Source organism: Zea mays, chromosome 10 (genome assembly GCF_902167145.1).
Source record: "Zea mays cultivar B73 chromosome 10, Zm-B73-REFERENCE-NAM-5.0, whole genome shotgun sequence".
NCBI classification, from domain to species: Eukaryota; Viridiplantae; Streptophyta; class Magnoliopsida; order Poales; family Poaceae; genus Zea; species Zea mays.
The window spans coordinates 3,773,250-3,796,202 of NC_050105.1; the positions used below are offsets into that span (position 1 = coordinate 3,773,250).

Here is a 22,953-nt window from a genome sequence, read left to right on the forward strand (position 1 = left end):
GAAAATGATGTTCCCAAACTAGCCCTTAAAAAGAATTCTATCCATAGGGTATCTATTTGCATGCGGGTATAAAATCGTACCTATATGACTATACATGTATTCCTGTGGATAATTTTTATGCATTGGGTAATTCGTACCCGTTAGAAAAGTCTCAAATTCTAACAAAAGTTAATCACACAAAATATCAAACAAATATACAAAACTAAGTTCCGGGTAGAGGTTCTTGTATGAGTGTTATTTATACCACCTAATCAACTCACTAGAGGCCCTTTCGTTGTTGTCTGTATGGTGTCATATGATGATTGAGTCTATAAGTAAATGTTCCCGTTCTACTTCCTCCGTCCACATGATTTTATCGTTTTGGGTTTGTCCTAAGTCAATTATTATTAACTTTGACCAGTTATATCGGATGTTTAATAAGATTTTGCAACATAAAAGTAAAGTTAATAGATTCTTCGTGTCTTGAACTATCATAATATGTAATTGTTTTAGTTTAAAATAATTTCATCTTACTGGTTAAAGTTAAAATAATTTGACTTAAGATAAATTTAAAATGACTAAATCATGTGGCCAAAGGTGAGAGTATCTTTTACAGTCTTTCAGCTCCAGGCCGCAAAAACAAATTTCCAGTCCTAACTCCTTGGTACAGAACAGAACATACAGGTACAACTCTCATGCATCTGGGGCTGTCGTTGCAAAGGTGGGGTGGTAACGTGTTGCATTGCATGGACAAACCGACAAAAGTCACAAATATGTGTGGGGGACACATGGTGTAGAGGTCATTATGTGGATCCGTGCAGAGAGCAGCACACTGCACACCCAACAGCGATCTGCATGCGGTACAATTAATCCTACAGTTTCCATGCATAATTAATTAACTTTTTATGTTTAAAAAGTCATGTAAGACATATTCTTCGTGAATAGATGGTCTCTTATTTTTTTTAATTAGACTATCTTCAGTAGTTTACCCATCTTCATAATTATACTAGGAACGTGCCGGTGCGATGCCACGGAACACAAATTACGACCCTCTAATGGACTTAGGGCCCTGACGACGGGCGGCGTGAGTACAACAGTGACTACAAAATATGTGATTATTAAACATAGATACAGAACGATATAAATATGTCTACCCAAATAGATTGAAATAAAATCATACAAATAATTTCTAAAGAGTAAATATATAATGCATCCTAATGTTGTTGCCTACAGTTACTGGGGGTATAGACATAATGCCCGGAAGACAAACAAAGGTATGTACTGGAACTGGATGATATATTGATATGGGCTTTGCCACCTGGTATTGTGCGTTTATGACCTTATGTGCTGTTTCAAACACATCGTTGAGATTATGTGCCCCTTACAAACATACCTACGATTTTAGCAATTTGTGCCACAATACATGGAAACTTCTGTAATTTAGCAAGGTTTCTGAGTTACATCCATCATGCACAAGCACTGATCAAAATTGGTATACCCATTTGTTATTCCAGCATAAGTCAAGATCACTCTCACCGTTTCACTTGTTTTGATTTATTCATTGGATTGAAGGTTGGCGCCTGGATTACTTTCTTGTGTCCGAATCAATCGCAGAAAGAGTGCATGTTTCATATATTATTCCGGACACCTCTGCCAGTGATCACAGTCCCCTTGGTCTCGTGCTGAAGCTGTAGGCTGTATCACAGGCTATGCCAAACATTCAGTCTGAAGCCTGTGCCATATTTCTCAGACAGCGATGCTTATTCCTGATGGTTTCTGGTTCGTGCAGATCCCTGGCAGGAACAACGACTTTTGTCAGACTATTAGTGAAACAAGGCTTTGTAATGCACATAGCAGATTTGACTATTAGTGGATAACTTACTGTTAGCAAAGCTGCACCTTTGTAATGTAAATATGCGGCCATATCTTGTGCTGCACTTGTGCAGCTCAATATGAAAAGTTGAATCAACCAAAAGCATGTCTGAACCAAAAGGCGACGATTATAAGCTTACTGCTGCTTATAAGATAGCCAAATTACTGCTATATGTAAGCAAAACGACCAAAAGATAAATAAGGAACAATAAATAGATCTTACTGCTGCTTATAAAGGATAAGGCTGATGACATTTCAAAAAATAAATAGATAAATAAATTTAACACTCTTTTCTACAGCAACATATTTACAAAACGATCGATAGATATATATCTTTCCCCATCTGCCGACACTCGAGTGATAGAATTCTCTGCTACTATGACTGCAGTGTCCTAACATTGCAGCAACGCTCACCAGATCATAAGGAAGGAAATGAATGTTCTTTCCTCATAACCAAACAGAGTCACCTTGACATACAAAAGGGATAGTTTCAGACAAGGGCACAATGCAGTGAAGATGTGATAATTTTAGACAAGAACACATAGATGATAAAAAGATCACCAGTAGAAGAAGAATCTTCTGAACCAAACCAGCTGAGATGGAAGCAAAGGTGGACACACAAAGCAGGAAGATTTGCTGTTATCTCATAGCTATTCACAGGGTTCCCCTAATCCCCTTATTACATGGTTTCTGGACAACAAGTTGATGGCTACAAAAGTTTTTAGATCTCCCATAAAACTGAGCACTATAAATATATGTACCTAGCTAGGTCCTGCTTTATGGATGCTTAAATAAGATAAGAAGACTACTATAATGGTCTACCATTGAAGTGTCGGGCAATATAAAAGGTCAAAAAAGCTAAGAACACGTTGATGATTCTCATGCAGTGCACTCAACTTGCAAAAAACACTATCAAGGACAATGATATGAACTATGAAGAACACTTCATTCATTAGTTAATTGATTATGAATAACAGTTCATTCGTACCAATCTTCTGATATGCTTAGATAACTAATAGGGAAACACTGAATTAAAGTCACATGAGGTATCTGCACATTAGATTAGAGATTTTTTAAGAAAAGAGCAATATACCAATTGCAGCAGATCGTAGAATCAGGAACCAAATATATGTCAAACAGTTCTTCAGATACAAATACATGGTATGTCACAGCTGAAAAATAATGCCAGTCAAGTTTTTGATGTGTCAAAACATCACACGTCATCCAGAATACAACTGATAAAGATAAATTGCAGATAATTAATTCAGATGGCATATTCCAGAATACAACTGATAAAGATAAATACCTTCCTATATGCAGAACCAGTAGGGAACCATCTTTTCAGATTATTGGTACTTGAAGATATTGTTGTTGTTATCTCCCAGCACAAACACATAACCTTCCGGTACAAGCTGAAGCAACAATCAACAAATATGAAAAGCGTTAGGACCCAATCATCCAAGTACCAAACAATGAATGATCATGCTTACAGAAATTTACTCCATGAGATTTTACGTGGTTAACAAACAATTCAGTTTTGACAAACTTACCCTGGGTCTAGTTTGTTAGGACCTCCTTGTATACGATGTTCTTGGTGCATGTCCCACAATCTACTGTAGGGTTCTTTCTTACACCCTTCCTCGACCTCTTCTTCCCATCGAAGGTTGGGATGGCAAGGATCTTTATGTTCGATCGGGTTGTCGCTCTAGATAGAGCAACATATAGTTGGCCATGAGAGAACACTGGTTCGGGCAAGTACACGCCAACATTGGGAATAGTCTGACCCTGTGCTTTGTTAACCGTCATTGCAAAGCTAAGCCGTACAGGAAACTGCTTTCTTTTGAACTGGAAAGGGAACATTTCTTCATCGGAGGGACACAGAGGTATACGCGGCAGGAAAATCCGTTTTCCAGCGTGCTGGCCCAGTACAATTTCTGCGTCAATGCTATTTCTTTGGAAACCACGAACGACCAACCTGGTGCCATTGCAAAGTCCATTCGCAGGGTCTATATTCCGAAGCAATATAACGGGGCATCCAATCCTGAGCTTCAAAACATGTGGTGGCAGCCCATTAGGCATCAGTGTGTTTAGGAACTCTGGAGGGTAGTAGTTATGGGGATCATCCATGGCGCTATCGAAACTATGGTACACCATATGCTCCCCTTGAAAACGATCGATCATCTTTGCATTTATCATATCCACCCAGTCGTTCCGCGTTGACAGTATCGCCCTTGAAGTGATATAGGTCGAATTAGACATATTTTCGTTGAGATTTGGGAAAACGAATTCTATTAGCTTGTCAAGATCGTTGTCACTCCCACTATAAGGCACACATACCTCGTCAGGAAGACAGATGTCGTTGTCACTATTTGTGTCCTCGGTTCCACCGCCTACGCGTAGCAAATACTCCGCAATCCAAGGGTCGTTTTTTGCCCTCATATTGCTAACAAGCTTTAAGTGGGACATGGACTCCCATAGGTAAGACATCCGTAGAGAAGAAGCAACCACTTGAGCCCTTGACCCTTTACGAACAACAGGCAAGACTTGTCTAAAATCCCCACCGAAGACAATGGTTTTACCACCGAATGGTAGTTCGGGCCGACCCATTATATCGCGCATGCTATTGTCCAGTGCCTCCACGGCTTGTCTCTTGGTCATAGAAGCCTCGTCCCAGATAATGAGAGATGCTTTCCGTAGCAACTCTGCGGTTCCACTCTGCTTCGTGAAGCTACATACACCGCCATCGTCAATAGTGAGGGGTATCTTGAAGCGTGAATGGGCGGTTCTTCCTCCAGGCATTATGGAAGCCGCAACGCCAGATGTAGCTGTTGCCACTGCAATTTTGCCCTGGCTGCGTAGCGTCGCGAGCAGCACTCTATATAGATAAGTCTTCCCGGTGCCACCAGGTCCATCCACAAAGAACAATCCGTGCTGATCAGTGTCAACGACAGATAGAATCTTATCATAGGCGGCCCTCTGTTCCTCGTTAAGAGAGTCTTTGAGAGCCACATCTCCCACTGCCGGTTCGATACTTTCCTCCTCGTAAACCTCCCTAGCAGTACCAATAGCATCGTCATATGTGTCGATGATAGGAGGAAGAGGGAATGTCTTTATGTCCTTTCCCATTGATTGTAGCATGTTCCTAATTTCAATCAATACCATCTGCTCAACATGAGTTTTACTCTGACTCCTGTGTTGATAGTCCTCTGACATAGCATCTAGGTGTTTCTGCCAGAGTACCGCCACGTCACTTGGCTCACAGTACACCAATATTGTGGCAAAAAGTCGTCGCAACGTCGATGGCATCTGGAAAAGAGCACGTTCAGTGAGACACTCATCCAGTGTGTTGTCTGACTCAAGCAGTCCCCTTCTCTCTGCTGCCTCACGAAAAGTTGGTAGCGTGACACCATCTACTGTCCTTAGATCCACATAGGAGGTGGCGCAAGTCACATGGTTTAGGAGAACACGGAGATAGTAGCGCTCCCCCTCAGCAGGATGAGCAGAGACTATTCTACCGACTTGTCCACCTGTATCACGCTTCCTCCGTTGCCATACTTTGCCCTTACCACTCTGCCAAGTGTACCACTCAGGGAAGTCACGATACAAGATGCCACGAGCCCCCTCATGTAGCCTATTCGCTTCAAAATATGCCGTGAGCATTGACCTATCAGCACCTGGACGGTTGACGACTCGCTCGACCATTTGTCGTTCGTGAAACGCTACCATGTGCATGTTTGGAAGATGGAGTTGCAGTTGCATCACAGGTGGAGAGTTCTGACTAAGCTCAAAGCCGTATATCCTCCATAACGCTTCTGGAGGAGTCACCCACCTTGCATCTCTGTACTGCTTGATCTCATCTACATCATCATCTGCCTTGCTCGTATCTCTCATAACAACAGACGCACGATCATGGCCTTTGTATATGTACTTGAACAGGTATTTAACAGCCTTGATGCTCCCGCACGCCTCAACATTGATGTGGCAATTGAAGAGACGAAGGAGGTAAGGGTTGTAAGGGACAACCCATCTATTGTCCAATTCGCACCCTCGAACCTTTTCCTTACGCCCATCATCACGATGTCTGTAAATCGGGTATGAGTCCTTCCCTTGCAAGGTTGTGTCACTAAAAGGCCGGGGTAATGATTCTTACACGATGCATGGCCCTTAGTGCATGGGCAGTTAGGGTTTAGCGACCCACATGGGCCATGCATCATATGCTTGATAACCATCTTTCGTAGTTCAAGGTACTTGTTGTGTGGGATCTCTGCAGAGATCAAAAGGTCATACTGCTCAGGGCTCGTTAGCTTGTACTTCCTCTGCATGATGAGTAGAAAATGGGCATGTGGCAAACCCCTCTTTTGAAACTCCACGACGTAGACGTAGGCCCGAACCTTACCAAGAATATCCTGTTTAGTCAGCCTATGCTTTAACTCCTGTAGCTTCGCATGAAAGACACGCACTACAAGATCAGGACGATCTTGCGGTGTTTGCCCAGGGAGAAGCTCCCTCCTTATCTCATCCCAGTTGGGGTTACATGTCATGGTAAGAAAGATGTCCAGTTTACCAAACTTCCGCACCAGAGCCATAACATCCATATACCGACGTTTCATGTCACGAGGACCGCCAATAAACGACGTAGACAACACAGTTCGCTTCCCAACCTTTTCTGCTCTAATATCTCCGTCTAACATGCTATCCACCAAGCCCTGGTATAGGTCTGCCCTTAAACGATCCTGATTCTTACGTATGAAATCTAAACGAGAGCTCTCAATCTTGATGTACGTGTCGACAGCGAACTGCTGGAAAAGCCGCTTTCCATGAAGTATTGGATTGAATACCCCGGGACGAATCTAGAATTTGTAGCAGTAGTAGTCACGTACGGACACACATAAATGGGTAGGAGATTCTGCATACACAAGGATTGAAAAGTGAGTGATGTTGAAAGAATAGTTAATAATGTGCAAAAATCCCAAAGTACAAAGAAACAACTAACCTGCATCTTCATCATTTGAATTATTTGCCCTATGTGTCGCACGGTATGCATCCACTTCATCCATGGATACACCAACCTTTGGGATATTTGCATGCCATCCAAGTTCACCTCTAGGGAAGAACAGTGGATACGATAGTGCATCGTAGCAACCATGGTATGAGCGGATGCCGTGGCTTGACCTATCCTTCTCATGTAGCATAACACTCTTGCTGAACTGGCCTCGCCGTTCGCTCCCCTCGATCCATACAGCGGCCACCTCCGAAGTGATAGGTGTGTTATATGTCTTCTGGTTTAAAGTCTGGTCAAGGTTCAATGCGATATGATAGTCATCAAGGTTCTCAACATGGCCCATGCTCCTAAGGTGCTCGGAGTACGGGTTTCCATGGAGTATGCCAACTATCTGTTTAATAACCTCTTTGTCTTTCTGAAGCTGCTCTTTACGACACTTACGGTACCGATGCTCGAGACTAGGATCATCATCGTAAAAGTAAAGCTCTAGATGTTTATGCTCCGACCCACCTTCCTTACCGAATGACTTGATATTGTGGTACATCACGCCTTGTGCTCGGAACGTGTATATACCAGAATCTCGCACATTAGTTGTCATACTATCGAGGCAACAATACAGGGAAGTGAAAGAGAAATGGCCATTAAAAAATCTAATGTTATCACGAAAGTGCTTAGCATCAGAGTCTGCACTATCCCACAACCTCCTGAGCTGGGGAGGGGTATCGAGTGGTGCTAGCTCAACCTTCCCATCACGACAGCAAAACCCAGGTGGCTCGTACTCAAACTTCTTCGCAGTGCAATAACCGCAGTCAGGAACAGGCTTCAGCATATGTGTTTCTTCAGGGAGGTTACTGTATACCTTGTCGTATGGGTCAGGCACATCAATGCCAGTAGATTCACCTTGAGTACCATCGATTTCGATGTCCTCGTCAGTCTCCTCATCTAATAGTGTTTGGAAAACAACGACTAAAACATGTGTATTTATACAAGCCTTGGTATCATAATCATAATAAAAATTGACATAAGTACATTGGCCAGCGAATATGTATCCCTCGTCGTCGTCATCATCTTCTCCGAATATAACAGCCTCATCATCATCATCATCATCTGGATCGTGAAAATACGAGCCACGTAAAAGACAAAGACATTCTGGGTTGGGAAAATGTGTAATCTAAATAAAGATTTTTTACAATTACAATTTGAAATGACCCTTGGCTTCTCTTGTGTATGCTCCACCTCACTTTCTTGTTCGGTTATGCCTTCACTTCCATTTGTTGGCAATGTAGCGACTTGGCATGGAACGCTACATTGTGCTGATGGAAACACACGATTAGTCTGACTATATGCTATCGCCGTCGTGCAAGATCCATTTAAGATTGGATAGTAATTACCATTGTTGTTGGCGTCACCGATAGTATCCCCATTCAAAGTAGTCACGTTTCTTGCAATGGATGCTTGAAATTGCTGGTTTCGACGGGCTAAGATAGCTTGTCTTTCCCCACGCGGCACATGATGTTTACGTCTTATTGCTTCAGTAGACATATCGAATGAACCGACATCCTCGGTCTGTGTTTGAGCTGGTAGGAAAGGTGTCCTAACGAATTCAGGGATAACCCAGTCGCAGGCGGTAACTGTTGAAGGTTCCGTTGCAGGGTGCACAACCTCAGGGGTATATGTTGGGTCCTCCATGGCGATGGACGCAACATTCAAAGTGTCAGCCTGTACTACTCTACGTTTTCTCATGTACTCTATCTTTGCCTCTTTCCTCTTTGGTGTCTGATTATACAACCTAAGGCGTTGAAGCCTATACTCCCTCAAGCTGATACCTGGTTCCCCAATGACACCAACAGATTCATGCACACTGCCTAGAATATGGCATGTATAGGTTCAATTGCACGAAATTTGTTGTTTTTGCCTATTTTTAGTAAAGTGAACAGTCATGTACCTGGTGGCAGAAGGTCCGTCGTTGCGACATAGTCGTTTGACTGGAATGTCTCGTTCCGATGCAGCCAGTCGCTATCATCATCTGGATCCACGTTTACTTTTTTGTCGCCATCTACAAAATATGAATACAATTACTTTACAATAGTAGGTCTATGAACATACATATTAATTTAAATTTGACGGGTTTCATCACATCCTGAAACATTGGGCATCACATTTTGTCCCTTATTTCGTTGACGCATTTGACGACGCTTGTTATTGTACTCATTCCTTTGTTCAACCGACATTGTTGCACGCCTTTCTCTATCCCTTTGCCTCTTTCGTTCGATAGAATTACCAGGCGATGGAGTGTTTTTAATAGGACCTACCATAATCATCCTAGCATTAGCCAAATGAACGGTGGTACAAAAGGCAAAATTTTGTGAGATCAATGGTGCTACAGTTAACTGTGAACCATGATGAAATAAAAAATATATAGGATTAATTCATACTAACCAGCAACATGATCTACTGAAATTTATGGTAAAATGTTTTATTACCTGAACCAAGATGCACATCTCGACTTATTTCAACGTTAACCGTCTCACGTGTCTGATTCGTATTAATGTCTTCTTCATTTAATTACCCATATAGAAAAGATACATGTCAACTTTTATTTGTAGGGACATGTAGGTATAACAATTACAAAATTTAAATTTGCATCACCTCTAGATGACTCGGACTTTAGGGGTAGTGCTTTATTTCGTTGACGTGCTTCACGGCGCTTCCTATTTTTCTCATTCTTTTGTTCAATGGACATCGTGGCATATCTTTCCTTATCCCTTTGCCTCTTACATTCATTAGCATCGACTATTGGTACAAGCGAGTTTGATCCATTTTGATCACCTACAATTCAACTGTTTGTATTAATGAACACATACGTACTAAGTTTCAATCATTAATTGACACGTGGGAACAAACTTTTACCTATAATGCTTGTGTTTGAGATGTCTATGAATGGTGTGCGACCAGCATTATGCCCCATTATATCCGTTTCTGTTGGTTCTTCGTTTTCACATCAGGAAATCTGCTAGTTGAGAATGGGATGGTTTAGTTAGTTTCACACAGACTGATTAGCATATTGTCAGCATGTATCAGTTTGCACACATTTTTTACGAGAAACCAATTTGTTGTCGTCACACACTTTTACCAGATTTATATACTTCTCAAACACACCAAGGTTCAAAGAATGTTGTAACATAACAATCAGGTTCATAGTGAGATACCAAATCTGGTAGTGTGTACTGTTTACTTAATGGATCTTTCCAATAAGTTTATCAATGTGTTTACAATTATTTACCTCAGCTAGCTCAATGTTGCAAGATAACACCAGTTGCCTATAATTATATGCAGGTTTAATGAGGGTAAGATGGAAAGCCCTTTTTTGGTTATTATAACTATGTGGATAAAATAGGTGGTGATGTCCAAATACTTGAACCTAAGAAGGCACCAAACCTTGCTATACAAAGTTCTGTATGATCAGATGTGTTTTTACAAGTTAAAAACACAAGTTAAAAGCATGCGATGAAAACACTGGTAATTATTAGATGCACACAAAATAGTAAGCAACATGTAATGGTAAAGTAAGACAGAACATGATTAGAGATAGGATCAATGGATAAAAAATGGAATGGTGAATTAAGTTGGTTGTTACCTAGCCGACTTAAGTTATTCGTTTATAAAGGTCCTGTTGAAATACAAAGCTTGAGGTTCCTTTTAATGTCGATCTCTCTTGTAACTGGATTCGAGAGGGAAGGTAATCCAGTTCACCTATCACAATGAAAAGGATGTTATTAGTCTAAAACACTAATATGTACGATCAGATGCAAGGAATTTTAATTGTAATCATTGCTCTATATACATTATGACATATATCTATGGAGCTCATTGTTAATTTAAACAAACCTCTATATACGAGTTTCTATCAATTCAGGTTTACGCTCAAAGACTATACTGTTTTTGAACAACGTTCACCACCTCAAACGATATTCTAACATAACTATTAAATAGACATGTACATCATTGAACTGAACCTAGATTCACACTGTACTGAACAAGATCTTAGTGAACCATTGAGAGTAAACCTATTAAACAGACATACATGGAATAAAAATGAACCCGGTGGGTTTATGTAAGTAGTTTTGAAAAAATAAAAAGCATTGCAGATTTGTTTCAGTAGTAACTTAAATGTGTTTGTGTAGTATTCATATGACCAGAACACCATTGTAACGGTGAATTGGAAGAGTACCAGACCAAAAGACTAAATTAATTTAAGTGTATTTCTACAAACTACTACTTGCGTGGGCAACCACTACTAAAAACCATAATTTAATTTTGTAACAGATGAAACCTCAACTACACATTAATCATGCGTGTGAAATCGGAAACTTGAAGTACACAAACTTAATAATCAAGCGTGTCTGTGTAGCAGGAGTCACTTAAATATGTTTGTGTAGTATTTAGATGACATGCACATCATTTTAACGTTGAAATTGAAGAGTAACATGAAAACAAAACTTTGGATAGAGCAAGTGTATTACTGGAAACTTTAATTTAATTTTGTAACAGATTAAACCTCAACTACACAATAATCATGTGTGGAGGAAATATGGCACACATAGGATGATGGGATAACAGTTCATGATCCATGGCAGATCAGTGCAACATCTGTTAAACTTAACAATGCAATCCCTAATCCATAACATTAAAAGGTGGCATCGACAGCCTGCAACTCACACATCTCCAATTTTCACACAGACACACAGCAAAAAGAAGGATTGGGATGTATTCGGGACTCACCAGATGAAAGTGAAGGCGCGCAGAATACAAAGGTCTAAAAGGACCAAAACAGGCTAAAACAGCATGTGCTCGCAGAAATCCGACCAAAATAGGCTAATAAATTTTAGGAGGGAACTTTCTGAAATAATCAAACAAAAATTCAACCATATACTATGAGCTCGCAGAAAATTTATACTAAACAAGATAATGTAAATTTCAAGTTGGGTTATATTTCCAAGATCAACATCTCAAAAATAAAACATATAGAGTGGGTCCCGTACAATGATATTTTACATCTAGAAACACTATCGCACAATATATTTGCTATTCAAAAGATCGAAAGGGATTATGAGGCAGCCGCGAAAGGGATTCTGGGGCATGGGATTGGGGGCGCTGATGGCGTCCTTGGTTGGAGATCGCGGATTCGAGGCGTGGTGTGGGCATGGCCGGGTGGAGGGGATTCTGCCGTCGCCGTTGCGGGGTAGGTGAGAGGAGGTGTGGCGGCCGATGCTTCTGTGGGGCAGGCGAGATGGGACACGAGGTTATTGATAGGGCCAATATGGCAGTGATAGGTAGGCGGAGCCATGGACGCGCCAGGCGCCCACATTCCATGCTTAATTAGTAGTAGGATTAGATTAATTATGAATAAAAAATATTTTCATATGTCTACAGAACTTGCAAAACTGAAACAGACCAGGAGAGCCAGTGGGAGCTACGTTCTTATCTTCTTTTATTCTCAGTTTCAGGCTTTCAGCTATGGCTATCAATTATAAACAGTGATGGTCGAACTGGTACCTGGTATGTCAAGTATGGTAGTAAATAGTAATATGACCAACTAATCACAAAAGAGCATTCTAGTTTCAGTTTTTCGATACTAACTAAAGCACCAAATGATACTGCAACATTTTTCAAGAATACAGACAAGAGAAAATCAACTAATCGAATCTGATCCAACCTTGAAATGATACCCAATAAAAGATTTTTGTCATTTGTTTGTGATTTAAACATTGTTCTTCTGGGTACCTGCTAGGAAGAACAGGTGTGGCTCAGGATGCTCTAGAATGTAAGCAACAAGGCATCAAAACGAGGAAGAATAAATATATTCTCTCTAGCTGAAACGTGTAAATGGAAAATAGCAACAGAAATAATGACAGTGTCTAGAATATTATGCTCATAAAAACAGCACAGATCTTGTTGAAGTAAGAATGAAATGGTATAACTGTCACATAGTTCAAATGACCATTGGTGCCAAGCCTTCTATTACAAACAAACTGACTGGGAAGAAAAGGTTAGTTTAAGCATACCTATAGGGGAATCATAGCACGAAAATTAAATGGGCATATCCCAGTGCAAACACCAGGTGGCTCCCGAATGCTAAAGGTGTCATTCCCAATAGAAACACTTGATTCATATTCGCCCATTTGCAATGTTCCCATTCCACAAGCATGCTCCAACACCTCTGTATGATAAGGAATTCAAAACCAAATTAGTACAATAATCGGTCAACATAAGAAAGAGTTTTATCACAGAAAAAGGTCAACATTTGGAGCATATGAGCAGAATATTGGGGGCTACAATAAATAATTCATCAGTAATATTGGCATCTCATGAAATCTATATATAGAAATCATGAGACCACATGTAAGACTACACAAATAATTACCAGCATATATGAGAAAGCAAAGTTTATGTGCTTGTTGTTACAAAACTAAGGTCTAAATTAAGTGATGGCTGAAATTTTCTTTTGGGCGATACAGAAACTTTAAGATAATTACTCTAGTTGTCTAACCAGAAAAGAAAACCAAGTGTGTGCTTTCAATAAATATGCGGTTAAATAAAAAAACATGGTCGTCATGTTTAGCTCAATAAATATGCAGTTAAATAAAATATTTATTGAAAAAGCGCATTAGCTTGCAAATATGTTTAGCTCAAGAAATGTAGCTTCATAGCGGCAGTGCTATTTATAGTCATGAAAAATAGAAATTGGGAGTAATGAGGCTGCATGCTTTTTGCAAAGAATAGAAATAGGTTTCTTGAAAGAACGTGCATTCCTTTCCTGCTCATGAGATGCAAGGAGCAGTATTGTCCAAAAAAACGTGCAGCCTATTCATGTTTATGTGCTTGCAGCAGTAAAGAACTGGCTCTGCTGAACTCTAGCAAGATAGGGAATCATCATTCAAGATTTATGAGGACATGCATTTCTTTACTGCCCATGAGCTGCAAGCAAAAGCAGTATTTTCCCCCAAAAAGACATGCAGCCTATTCCTGCCTATGTGCTTCTAGCAGTAAGGATTTGTCTCTGCTGACCTTTAGCATGATAAGAAATCACAAGATTTATGAGGACCAGAGTTTATACCTAACAAAGAAGAAATCAGCAAGATAAGAAATCTCAACTAAGAAGAGAATTTGTATCCACCCATTACAAATCGAACTAACTTGCTTTGGATAATTTCACCTGAACCCAACAAAGAATGTTCGATGTAAACATTTTGACCATGATTGGTTGTTGGGCAGTTTTTTCTTTCGTTTTATGGGATACGAGACTTCTTCACGACTCCACTGCACCACCCATATGGTCCAACCCACTCTGACAATAGGATGCAGCAGGCGAGCTAGATCTCGCGACACGACCGGAACAGAGATAGCAGACAGGCAGGCAGACTCACCTTCTCGTTCATAGTCTGGCACTTGGACTGCACATAGACGTCGAGATCGAGGTTGTCGGCGAGCTGCACCCTGCCATCGCCAGTGCTGCCTCCCCCGCTCCCCACCGTGGTGGTGCTACTCACCAGGAACACTCTCGAGTGGCCCGCGGGCCGCGACCGCGACGACTTGGCTAACGCCTCTTCGGCGAGGAGAATCAAGGATGGCCACGGGGATGCGTTGTCGACGTCGTCGGAGGGATTGAAGGAGAGTGTGGGCCGGGTGTTGGGAAGTGAAAGGAAAACTCGAAGGAATTTGGGATTAGGGTTACCTCTCCTCTGCTTGCCGTCCTCTCGGAGGAACTTGAACGCCTAAAAAAGGGCGATGGAGAACTGGTGGAGTCGCCGAGATGACTCGGTTGGATTTGGACTGGCTTCCGCCGCCGCTCCCGTGAGACGTCCTAGCTTGAGTCAGATGCGTCGCGGTAGGATTGTGTGGCACAACAGTGGTTGAGGAGGCGGCGAGCTGTGGCGGAGAAGCAGTGGCCGGCTACACGGACAGGAAGAGGCCGAGGTGGGGGCGGCGGTCATGGATCCCGGTCATCGCATATGTGGACGCGACGCGGGAGGAGCAGAGCGGCGAGCATCGCGGTGCGGGGTGAGCAGGGCGACTCTTGCGCGTGGGGAGGAGCGGGGGACACGGTATCGCCTGGCGCTGTCTGACAGCGCAGAGGGGGTGCGCGGAGCGGAGCCGTGGTAGCGCCAGCGCCCACGTTACGTGCTTAATTAGTAGTAGAGATTCAAACTTCACTGCGTGAGCATTATAGTTTACATTGAAAAACATTGTTTTGTGTGATCATATAGTTGAATTGATGGACATAGTCTTACCCTAAAGACCAGGATCGGAGCTAGAAAAAAAAGAGGGATTGAACTAATCAGGTACAATATATAAGTCTCTTTATACACTATATTGTACATGTTAACTTGGGAAGGCTCCAATAAGGACTCTATAGGCTAAGTGGTAGAGGAGGCTTGAGCCCTGTTCGCCCACCACTGTCCACTGCCTCCGTCCCTGCTAGAGATCTCTCGAGAGATAGATATTTAATAGAGTTGTATATGCCTTATCATGATTCATGCATGCATATGTACGGCGAATATATATTGGACAAAAAACTATTCATTATTATAATTTAGAAACCTGTACCAGATTAAAAGCAACACGAGAGACGAAAACAGAGAGCCAGCAAAGCAAGCCCAAGGACATTGAGGTGCTGCTCTGCTAGCGTAGTACGTGCTACGGCATGTCACGTACGAGGTACACGACGACGACGACGGGAGGGACACTAGACGAAGTGATCACTAGTGGGGTGGGTGCATGATCTACTTCTTTATTATGTGCCAGTCTGATGCATGACACACACGTAGCTAGGACATCTCTGCTACGACGACGACTGCATGCTGCTGATGGCCACGTACGCTGCCATCCAACGAGCGAGCTACCTCCACTATGGTTCCATCGATCAGTTGATCCTGCGATGCGCATAACACGGGAAGACATTATTTTCCATGGTTAGTAGCAATGTACATATAACATAACAACTTCCATGCATGCATGGTTAACTAACTAGACATGCAGGGGGCCGGGACTGCCGGGCCTACGTACTTGGTGCAGTCGACGGTGGGGCTGATGGGCACGCCGACGGAGACGCCGCACTTGGAGGGGATGTTGGCGGCGTTGGCCATGCTGACGCCGCCGCCGAGCCGGCCCGTCATGCTCTTGAGGCAGTTGCAGGTGGCCTGCCGGTCCGCCGTCGACGACGCGCGGCTGTTGAGCGAGCGCACCCCGCTGCAGCACGCCGCGGAGGGCGACGCCGCGCTGCCCATCGCGTACCCGAGGCACGGCGCCACCGACGACGTCACCTCGCCGCAGCTCACCGCCGCCGACGCCGTCCCGGCCCCCGCCGCCAGCAGCAGCAGCGCCGCTGCCAGGACCGCCGCCGCCGCGACCAGCTGCGGCTGGGAGGAGGAGGAGCGAGCGGCCATTATTGCAGGAGAGAAAGAGTTGCTAGCTGGTGTTAGTGAGGTGAAGAAGAGATTATTCGTCTGTATGCTAGCTAGCTGTGATGGATGGGAGCAAGGTGGTGCCATGGGTGGGGTGGTATAAATAGGGCCGGCCTTGCATTGGTAACTCATCACTTGGAGAGTGTCGTACGTGCCGATCTGGCGAGGCAAGCAGAGGGGCCCCGGCAGGCGGCTGTCTAGCTGAGATCTGCCGATGAGTGGGCCAATATATGCACGTGCAGTGTTACTGCAGCGGTGGTTGAGCACGCACCAACCAGGGATCGTACCGCGTACGTGCGATGCGACGAGGAGATGAATGCTTGCACGTGAAACGGCTTCGTTTGTATCGGACTTTTTCATACAAAAAAACAAAGGCTGCTTGCATGGCTGCAACGTCCATCATTGTCCACAGATAGATAGATAGATAGATGGATGGATGGATACCATACATGACATGTGCATGCGTACCCCCTTGTGTGCTAGCCCGGACCTGACGTGCTGCGGCTGCCAGCCACTGGCACGTACACGAATGCAAATGTAGTCCCTATCCTAATCCAGCTTTTTACCGATTACTCATCATTTTACCGAGTGCAATATATCAGCTATTCAGTAACACATATTTTGACGAGTACCATTCGACGAGATAAGACTCTCTGAACACTAAAAATACACTCAGCTATTGAGTAGCTGTGTCTGGCACAGACCTAATTTTGCCGAGTGTTTTTTTGTGAAGCACTCAAGAAAACAGTTGTTGGGCCTCCGGCACGGCCCGCACAGATGGGTCGGACTTAGACCGACATAGTCCAATAAAGTCCATGTTGTTTAATTTGTTTTAATTTAGTAAGCTACAGACTTTGTATTAATGTGATATTTTGACTTTATATATTCAAATGATGCTAGGATTGTTTAATATCATTAATTTATTAAGTTATAGGCTTTATTATGTGGTTAAAATATTTTGATTTTACATTGTCAAATGTATGAGCCGGGTTTGGACCGATACGGTCCAATAAACACACGACATGGTTTAGAGTCGGGTTAAACTACTGTTTTTATATTTAGGACTAGCACGACATGACCGATTTTTTTTTGAGTTTTCTTGATCCAATCTCGTTTGGTACGGACCAGCCTCATCTGACCCAATTCCCAGCACTACTACTGACGACTGACGAACACTACCAACTCGTACGGGTGGCCCAGAATCATTACCTATCACTGATGACCGCCTTCAATTCTGATGTCGCCGATCATAATGGCACGCACGTACGTACGCGTGCATCTGCAATAGATAGGAAAAAATTGCAGTTGCTGGCTGAGCAGAGCAGAGCAAAAGCACGCAACAATTATGTTCGCCTTTACACGTTAGCTTTTACTTGCATCGGATCCGTAACATGCAATGTTCACCACCTTAATTGATGACAGGCCTGAAAATTCTGGTGAGAGGTTGAGGTTGTTGCCAGCCATGAACCCACTACGACTGTACGTTTGTTCTACAAAGAGCTAGCGTGCCCTGTTTTTTTTTTCCTTCTTTTTAGTTAGCATTCTAAATTTGTGTCTGCCCGTTTCTATGCTACTTATTATTCTCTCCAATGGTCTTGCACTCGCGCTAGCTTTTAGCGCCTCGGTTACGAGGACTTGTTAGAGCATTTTCTAGACTTTCTCTAAGCTTGATCCCCCTAAATCTATCCTTATAAAGGATACATTCTACCAAACAAAAATGAAGGCCTTCAAATCTATATGGGTGCATACGAAACAATAAAGAAGCATTCAATCGTTTTATCCATTAAGGGCTAGTTTGGGAACACTAATTTCACATGAGATTTTCATTTTCTCAAGGAAAAATAAACTAATTTTCCTTGGGAAAATGAAAATCCCATGGGAAATTAGTGTTCCCAAACTAGCCCTAAATTTTTTTTCTTTCTATGGAATTCCCGGGCTGAGCGATGAAGGCCGCTGTTGGGCTGTGTTGTCCATCTCTGTGTTGCTCAGTACCCGTCACCTCTCCTACTATTGTTGGGCCTCCTCCGAGAAAGAAAAAAAAAATAGATTTGGCCCATGAGACTAATTCGCGAATGGTACACCAGCTTCGCGCTTTTGCGTCCGAGTTTGGACGTACCAACAGTCAGTCATACACTTGGTAATAAGTACATACTATATATACAATTTTTTTTTTTTGAAAAGGGAATAAATAACTTATTCCAGCCGCTGCATGTAAATATTTAACTTTTGTTAGGGTCTTATCCCCGAGCTTGAAATGCCTCGAACCCAAAAACACATCTTTAACCTTCATTAGACCTGTCCAAAAGTGTGAATCACACCAAGCATATGCTCTACTTGGGTTAAGGTCTTTTCTCTCAAATATTTCTTTCGTAAGATTGACTACCATAAACTGTTCTCATTAATCAGTTTGAAAATCCATTTACTGAATAAGCACTTATTCTAGAGGTCAAGATCTATAACCCCTATATGGTCATCAGCTTAGAAAAATATGGCGCAAACGCACGGTTATTATATTAGTAGGACTATAGGCAACACTTCCTCCGATCTAATTTATACATTTAGGGCTCTTAGTATTCCTAGATATATCCTATACTTAGATGTATAGTAAAAGTTATACATACAAAAAGCTAAAATAAATTGTTACTGTATAATGTTTCGCTCTCTCCCCGCAAGGCCGCATTGCAAATGGTCGGCATGTACCCGTGCACGCAAAAGGGCAAGCGCGTAAAACGCGCCGCGTTGATGGCCACGCCCACGCACTGTCGACTCGCTGTCCTGTCCCCGCCACCGCCGGGCGCCGGCGCGGAGAGGACCCCTTTCTGCGGCACGGCTGCTACCTGCCGGAAGGACCTTGCGTGTCTCGCAGGTCAGCCATGCTGCCATGCATGCAGATGCAGTGATGCAGACGTCAAAATGGTTCATGGAATGCCTCCCACACCAGTCCCCTCCCCGCCCTCCCATACTTGCCGGTCTCTCTCGCTTGATCCAATCAAGAACAAGAACATGCGTCTTTCTTTTAGTCTCTCTAGATTTATTCTAAGGGCATGTTTGGTTTTAATTAGTTCTAGGACTAAACTTTAGTCCCTATATGTTTGGTTTTAGGGACTAAATAGATTCTAAAGTCATTAAATATATTGTCCAAAGACTCAAATACCCTTAGAATATACTCATAATATTAGTTATCTATAAAAAGGTAAGGGCAACATGATAATTATGAGCTTTTAGTCTCTTTTAGCACCTATGTGAATGGCTAAAGACTAAATCATTTTAGTCCATATTTTAGTCCTAGTGTTTGGCAAAAAAGAGACTAAAAGAGACTAAAAACTAGAGACTAATCTTTAGTCCCTCTAACCAAACACCCCCTTATCAATTTTTCTCAACGACACATACAAAAAAGAATTATTCTAAATTAATTTTCGCCCGTCTCTCATCGACACAATTTTTCTACGAGTTGTACCACAAATTTATATATAACTTATACTTACCATGTGTCTTATATCTATTTATTAAATCCTGTTGATAGATTGAATGGTATGATACCCTCCAATATCATGTTCTCGTGTTTATATAGTGGTACATGCACACGATTGATTGAATGACACGTTACCCTCCAAGGTCACAGTCTCATGTTTATACTGTGGCACACGTATCAATAATGTAGAAATAGTAACAAAGCAGTAGAATTAGCTCTATAAATATAAGACATTCTTGCTAATAAGAGTCAATGTTCTTAAGGCGGTAAAGGTAAGGTGAGGAGTTGTACCAACGCCTTAAGGCCTAGAATTATATGGGCGCCTGGACGTCTAGGCATCGCCTCACCCTAGACGATGCCTTAAAAGAGTTTAATAATGTAGTCGGCTGTAAAGAAATTTGCAGCCGGTCCAGAGAGAAGAGTAGTGGTTTAGCTCTTCACAATTAATACATAGCCCACTTGCTCTCTCACTGGGTTCTTATGTCTAAGTTGACTATAAATTTATACCCTGCTTCTTCGCTATTCTCTTCTCTCTCGTTCATATCAGCATTAAGCCGGTTTATAGTCTTTTATTATACTTACTTTAAAATAGAGTTATAAGCTTACTCATCGTATTTCAAACTTTACTATATAAATAATATAGTCTTCGGTATAATACAATATTTCCATATGAGTAACTCCTGAACATAGTCTAACATTCTATGTTTTTAGACCGTAGTCAAGCTCAAACCCAAAAGAATCAATAGAATAGAAAAACTACAGGCATCAGTGTGTCATCTACCGGACACACGGCAGGCGTCCAAGAATTGGATAAGGCCATAAGGGTATAGAGAAAGGGAAATAAAAAGAGAGAGAGAGAGAGAGAGAGATAAAAGAGGGAAAACATCATGTATGATGCAAGATGAAGTGTTGAGATCAGTTGGTGCGTTTGCTGGGGGCGGAGGGCGGGGCCTTCCCCCGGGGCTTCTTGTTGAGCAGCCACTGGTGGCGGCCACCGGCGAGCCAATGCCGCCGCCGATCCTCGTCCTCCTCTACGGGCGGCAGTACGGACGACGGTGCCGCGACGACCATAGCCTTCTCGGCGTCGGCGTGTAGAGGAGGCAGCAGCAGTATGACGTCGGTGGCGGCGGCGGCGGCGGCGGCCTTGACGACGCCGTTGTTGTGGTGGTCGTCGACGAGCGGCAGAGGCCTGCGGCTGGAAGCAGGCTGTGCGAAGACGGCGAGCAATATGAGGAGGATGAGCGTGAGCGCGCGGAGGACGAAGACGAAGCTGTAGCTGCTGCCTCTCCCTCGGGGCGGCCGGCGGAGTCGGAGTCGCTGCTGCTGGGTCTGGGTTCCTGTGCAGCCCATTATCGCGAATGCGCAGGCCTATGGCGGTGGAGTCGTCGTCAGACTCAGGAGTAGTAGCTAGCTGGTGCGTGTCGTTCGTGGATGGAGAAATTAAGAGAGAGGGAGAGAATGGCGGTCGTTGTTCGGTGGAAATTGGAATGTGTGAGGGAGAAGGTAAGGTCGGGGAGAGAGAGAGGTGGAAAGAAAAAGAAACTGACTGGCCGTCGCGTCAGCTGGCGGAGGAGTGGCGGTGGCTTGGAGACCAAGAAGTCCATTGAAATGAAGAAGGGGACGAAACCGCGTGTCAGCAGCGTGTGGCCAGTCGTGAATCGATCCAAGACGACGTGCGGTGGGATGGGAATGCAATGCAATGGGAGCTGGCGCGGAGCTGGTGGGAAGGGAGCGTGGACTTTCTTCTCCCTAGCTAGTTGTAAATTCGATCAATTCCCCCCCCCCCCCCCCCCCCCCCCCCCCCCCCCCCCCCCCCCCCCCCCCCCCCCCCCCCCCCCCCCCGACAGAAACGGCGGGGAGGAACGAAGACGACGTGTGTACGCCTGTACGGCGAGCAAGGATGATCCTTACAAATTTATACACAAATTTACCAACAATTTCTTCTACAAATAAATAATCAAACCATCTATAACGTTGGATATTTACGCGTGTGATTTAAGAGTGATGATCAGGTATAAAAATACTCTCTCTGTAAATAAATATTGATCGTTCTCATTTTTCGAGCAGTCAACATTTTTAACTTCAACCACATTTATATACAAAATATTAATATATATTATATGCAATTTAACATCATTAGATGGATCTTGCTAATATATTCTATAAATCTAGTCAAACTTAAGAAAGTTTGACCGACACAAATATCATTGCGACAAATATTTGTGGACAGAGGGAAACTAATATGGATTTGATCTAAAATCTTATTGGATGATGGGTAAAACAAATATATGCAGCAGTAGTCGAGGTACGGTGTAGTCATACCGCTTGGTGCAATAATACAAAGAGAGGTAGCCATGGTGTTGTAGGCGTCTTGCTTAGCGGAGTGAAGAGAGGCGTGCCGATCACCACCGATTCGTCGGGAATGAGAGGATGAAACATCAATCACCACTAGGAAGGAGAGTACGAAGCAAAGGTTGTGTTGTGGACACACTCTAAAAACATGATTGTTGGTTTTTACTCGAGCAGTTGAACTATTGGACAACACTTGTTTTGGAGGCGTACTCCCGTATTACTCGCGTGTGCAAGAACCGAAATTGGGAAAATCTAGGTCAACATGTAGTAGAATAAAAACAAAAACAAAACAAATAATCTATACTAATTAAGATGGTAAGAGTAGTCTACCGTTCTGGATCTATTGAGTAGAATGTCTAGCCTTCCACCCTCTAGACGTGACTCATGTTAAATTGCGTACAACTTCAACTAAGACGTCTTTTGTGTTTAACCCACCGTCCACTCTGTATGCTCACTGAGTCTAGAAAAATATTTATAGCTTGGCCCCTGATCTTTCTGGAATTTGGGACGCAGTCCAGGAAATAAAGAAAATAGGGAAAAAGAGTTTAGAAATTGATTTTTAGTTTAAAAATAATTGTAGAAACCCATTTAATTCATGGAAATTTCATATTAAATCCAAATGAGTTCATTCCAATTTCTATAATTCTATAATATTATTTTTTATCACATAATACCTCTGTTTTATCATGAAAACAACAATAAAATTGATTTCCTAATTAATCCTATATCAAATACATAGAAAATTTGGAAATTCGTAACTTCCCCATTTTAATTCCAAATTGAACTGTTCCAGTTATGTTAGTCTCGTATGA

At 42.8% G+C, this 22,953-nt stretch overlaps 1 protein-coding gene and 1 pseudogene across 2 annotated transcripts; both read right to left on the bottom strand.

The window, feature by feature from the left end:
- Window positions 1-1,382: 1,382 nt before the first annotated feature.
- LOC100280188 (LOC103628843-like pseudogene) lies at window positions 1,383-15,013 on the bottom strand (annotated as a pseudogene). The gene is made up of 14 exons (NR_158744.1): window positions 14,589-15,013; window positions 14,281-14,459; window positions 12,919-13,073; window positions 12,570-12,637; window positions 11,636-11,753; window positions 10,491-10,606; window positions 9,764-9,863; window positions 9,503-9,682; window positions 9,337-9,405; window positions 8,799-9,161; window positions 3,158-3,263; window positions 2,945-3,023; window positions 1,862-1,960; window positions 1,383-1,772 (listed from the first exon to the last, which is right to left on the bottom strand). The product of NR_158744.1 is annotated as a protein-like pseudogene (transcript).
- Window positions 15,014-15,419: 406 nt separating this feature from the next.
- Window positions 15,420-16,393, bottom strand: LOC100281973 (uncharacterized). The gene is made up of 2 exons (NM_001154890.2): window positions 15,920-16,393; window positions 15,420-15,786 (listed from the first exon to the last, which is right to left on the bottom strand). The coding sequence occupies exons 1-2, from the start codon at window positions 16,297-16,299 to the stop codon at window positions 15,777-15,779; spliced, it is 390 nt and encodes a 129-aa protein (NP_001148362.2). The 5' UTR covers window positions 16,300-16,393; the 3' UTR covers window positions 15,420-15,776.
- Window positions 16,394-22,953: the final 6,560 nt, after the last annotated feature.

Bases quoted from the DNA above. Each gene is read 5' to 3' on its own strand.
- LOC100281973 (NM_001154890.2), bottom strand. From the start codon at position 16,299: ATGGCCGCTCGCTCCTCCTCCTCCCAGCCGCAGCTGGTCGCGGCGGCG.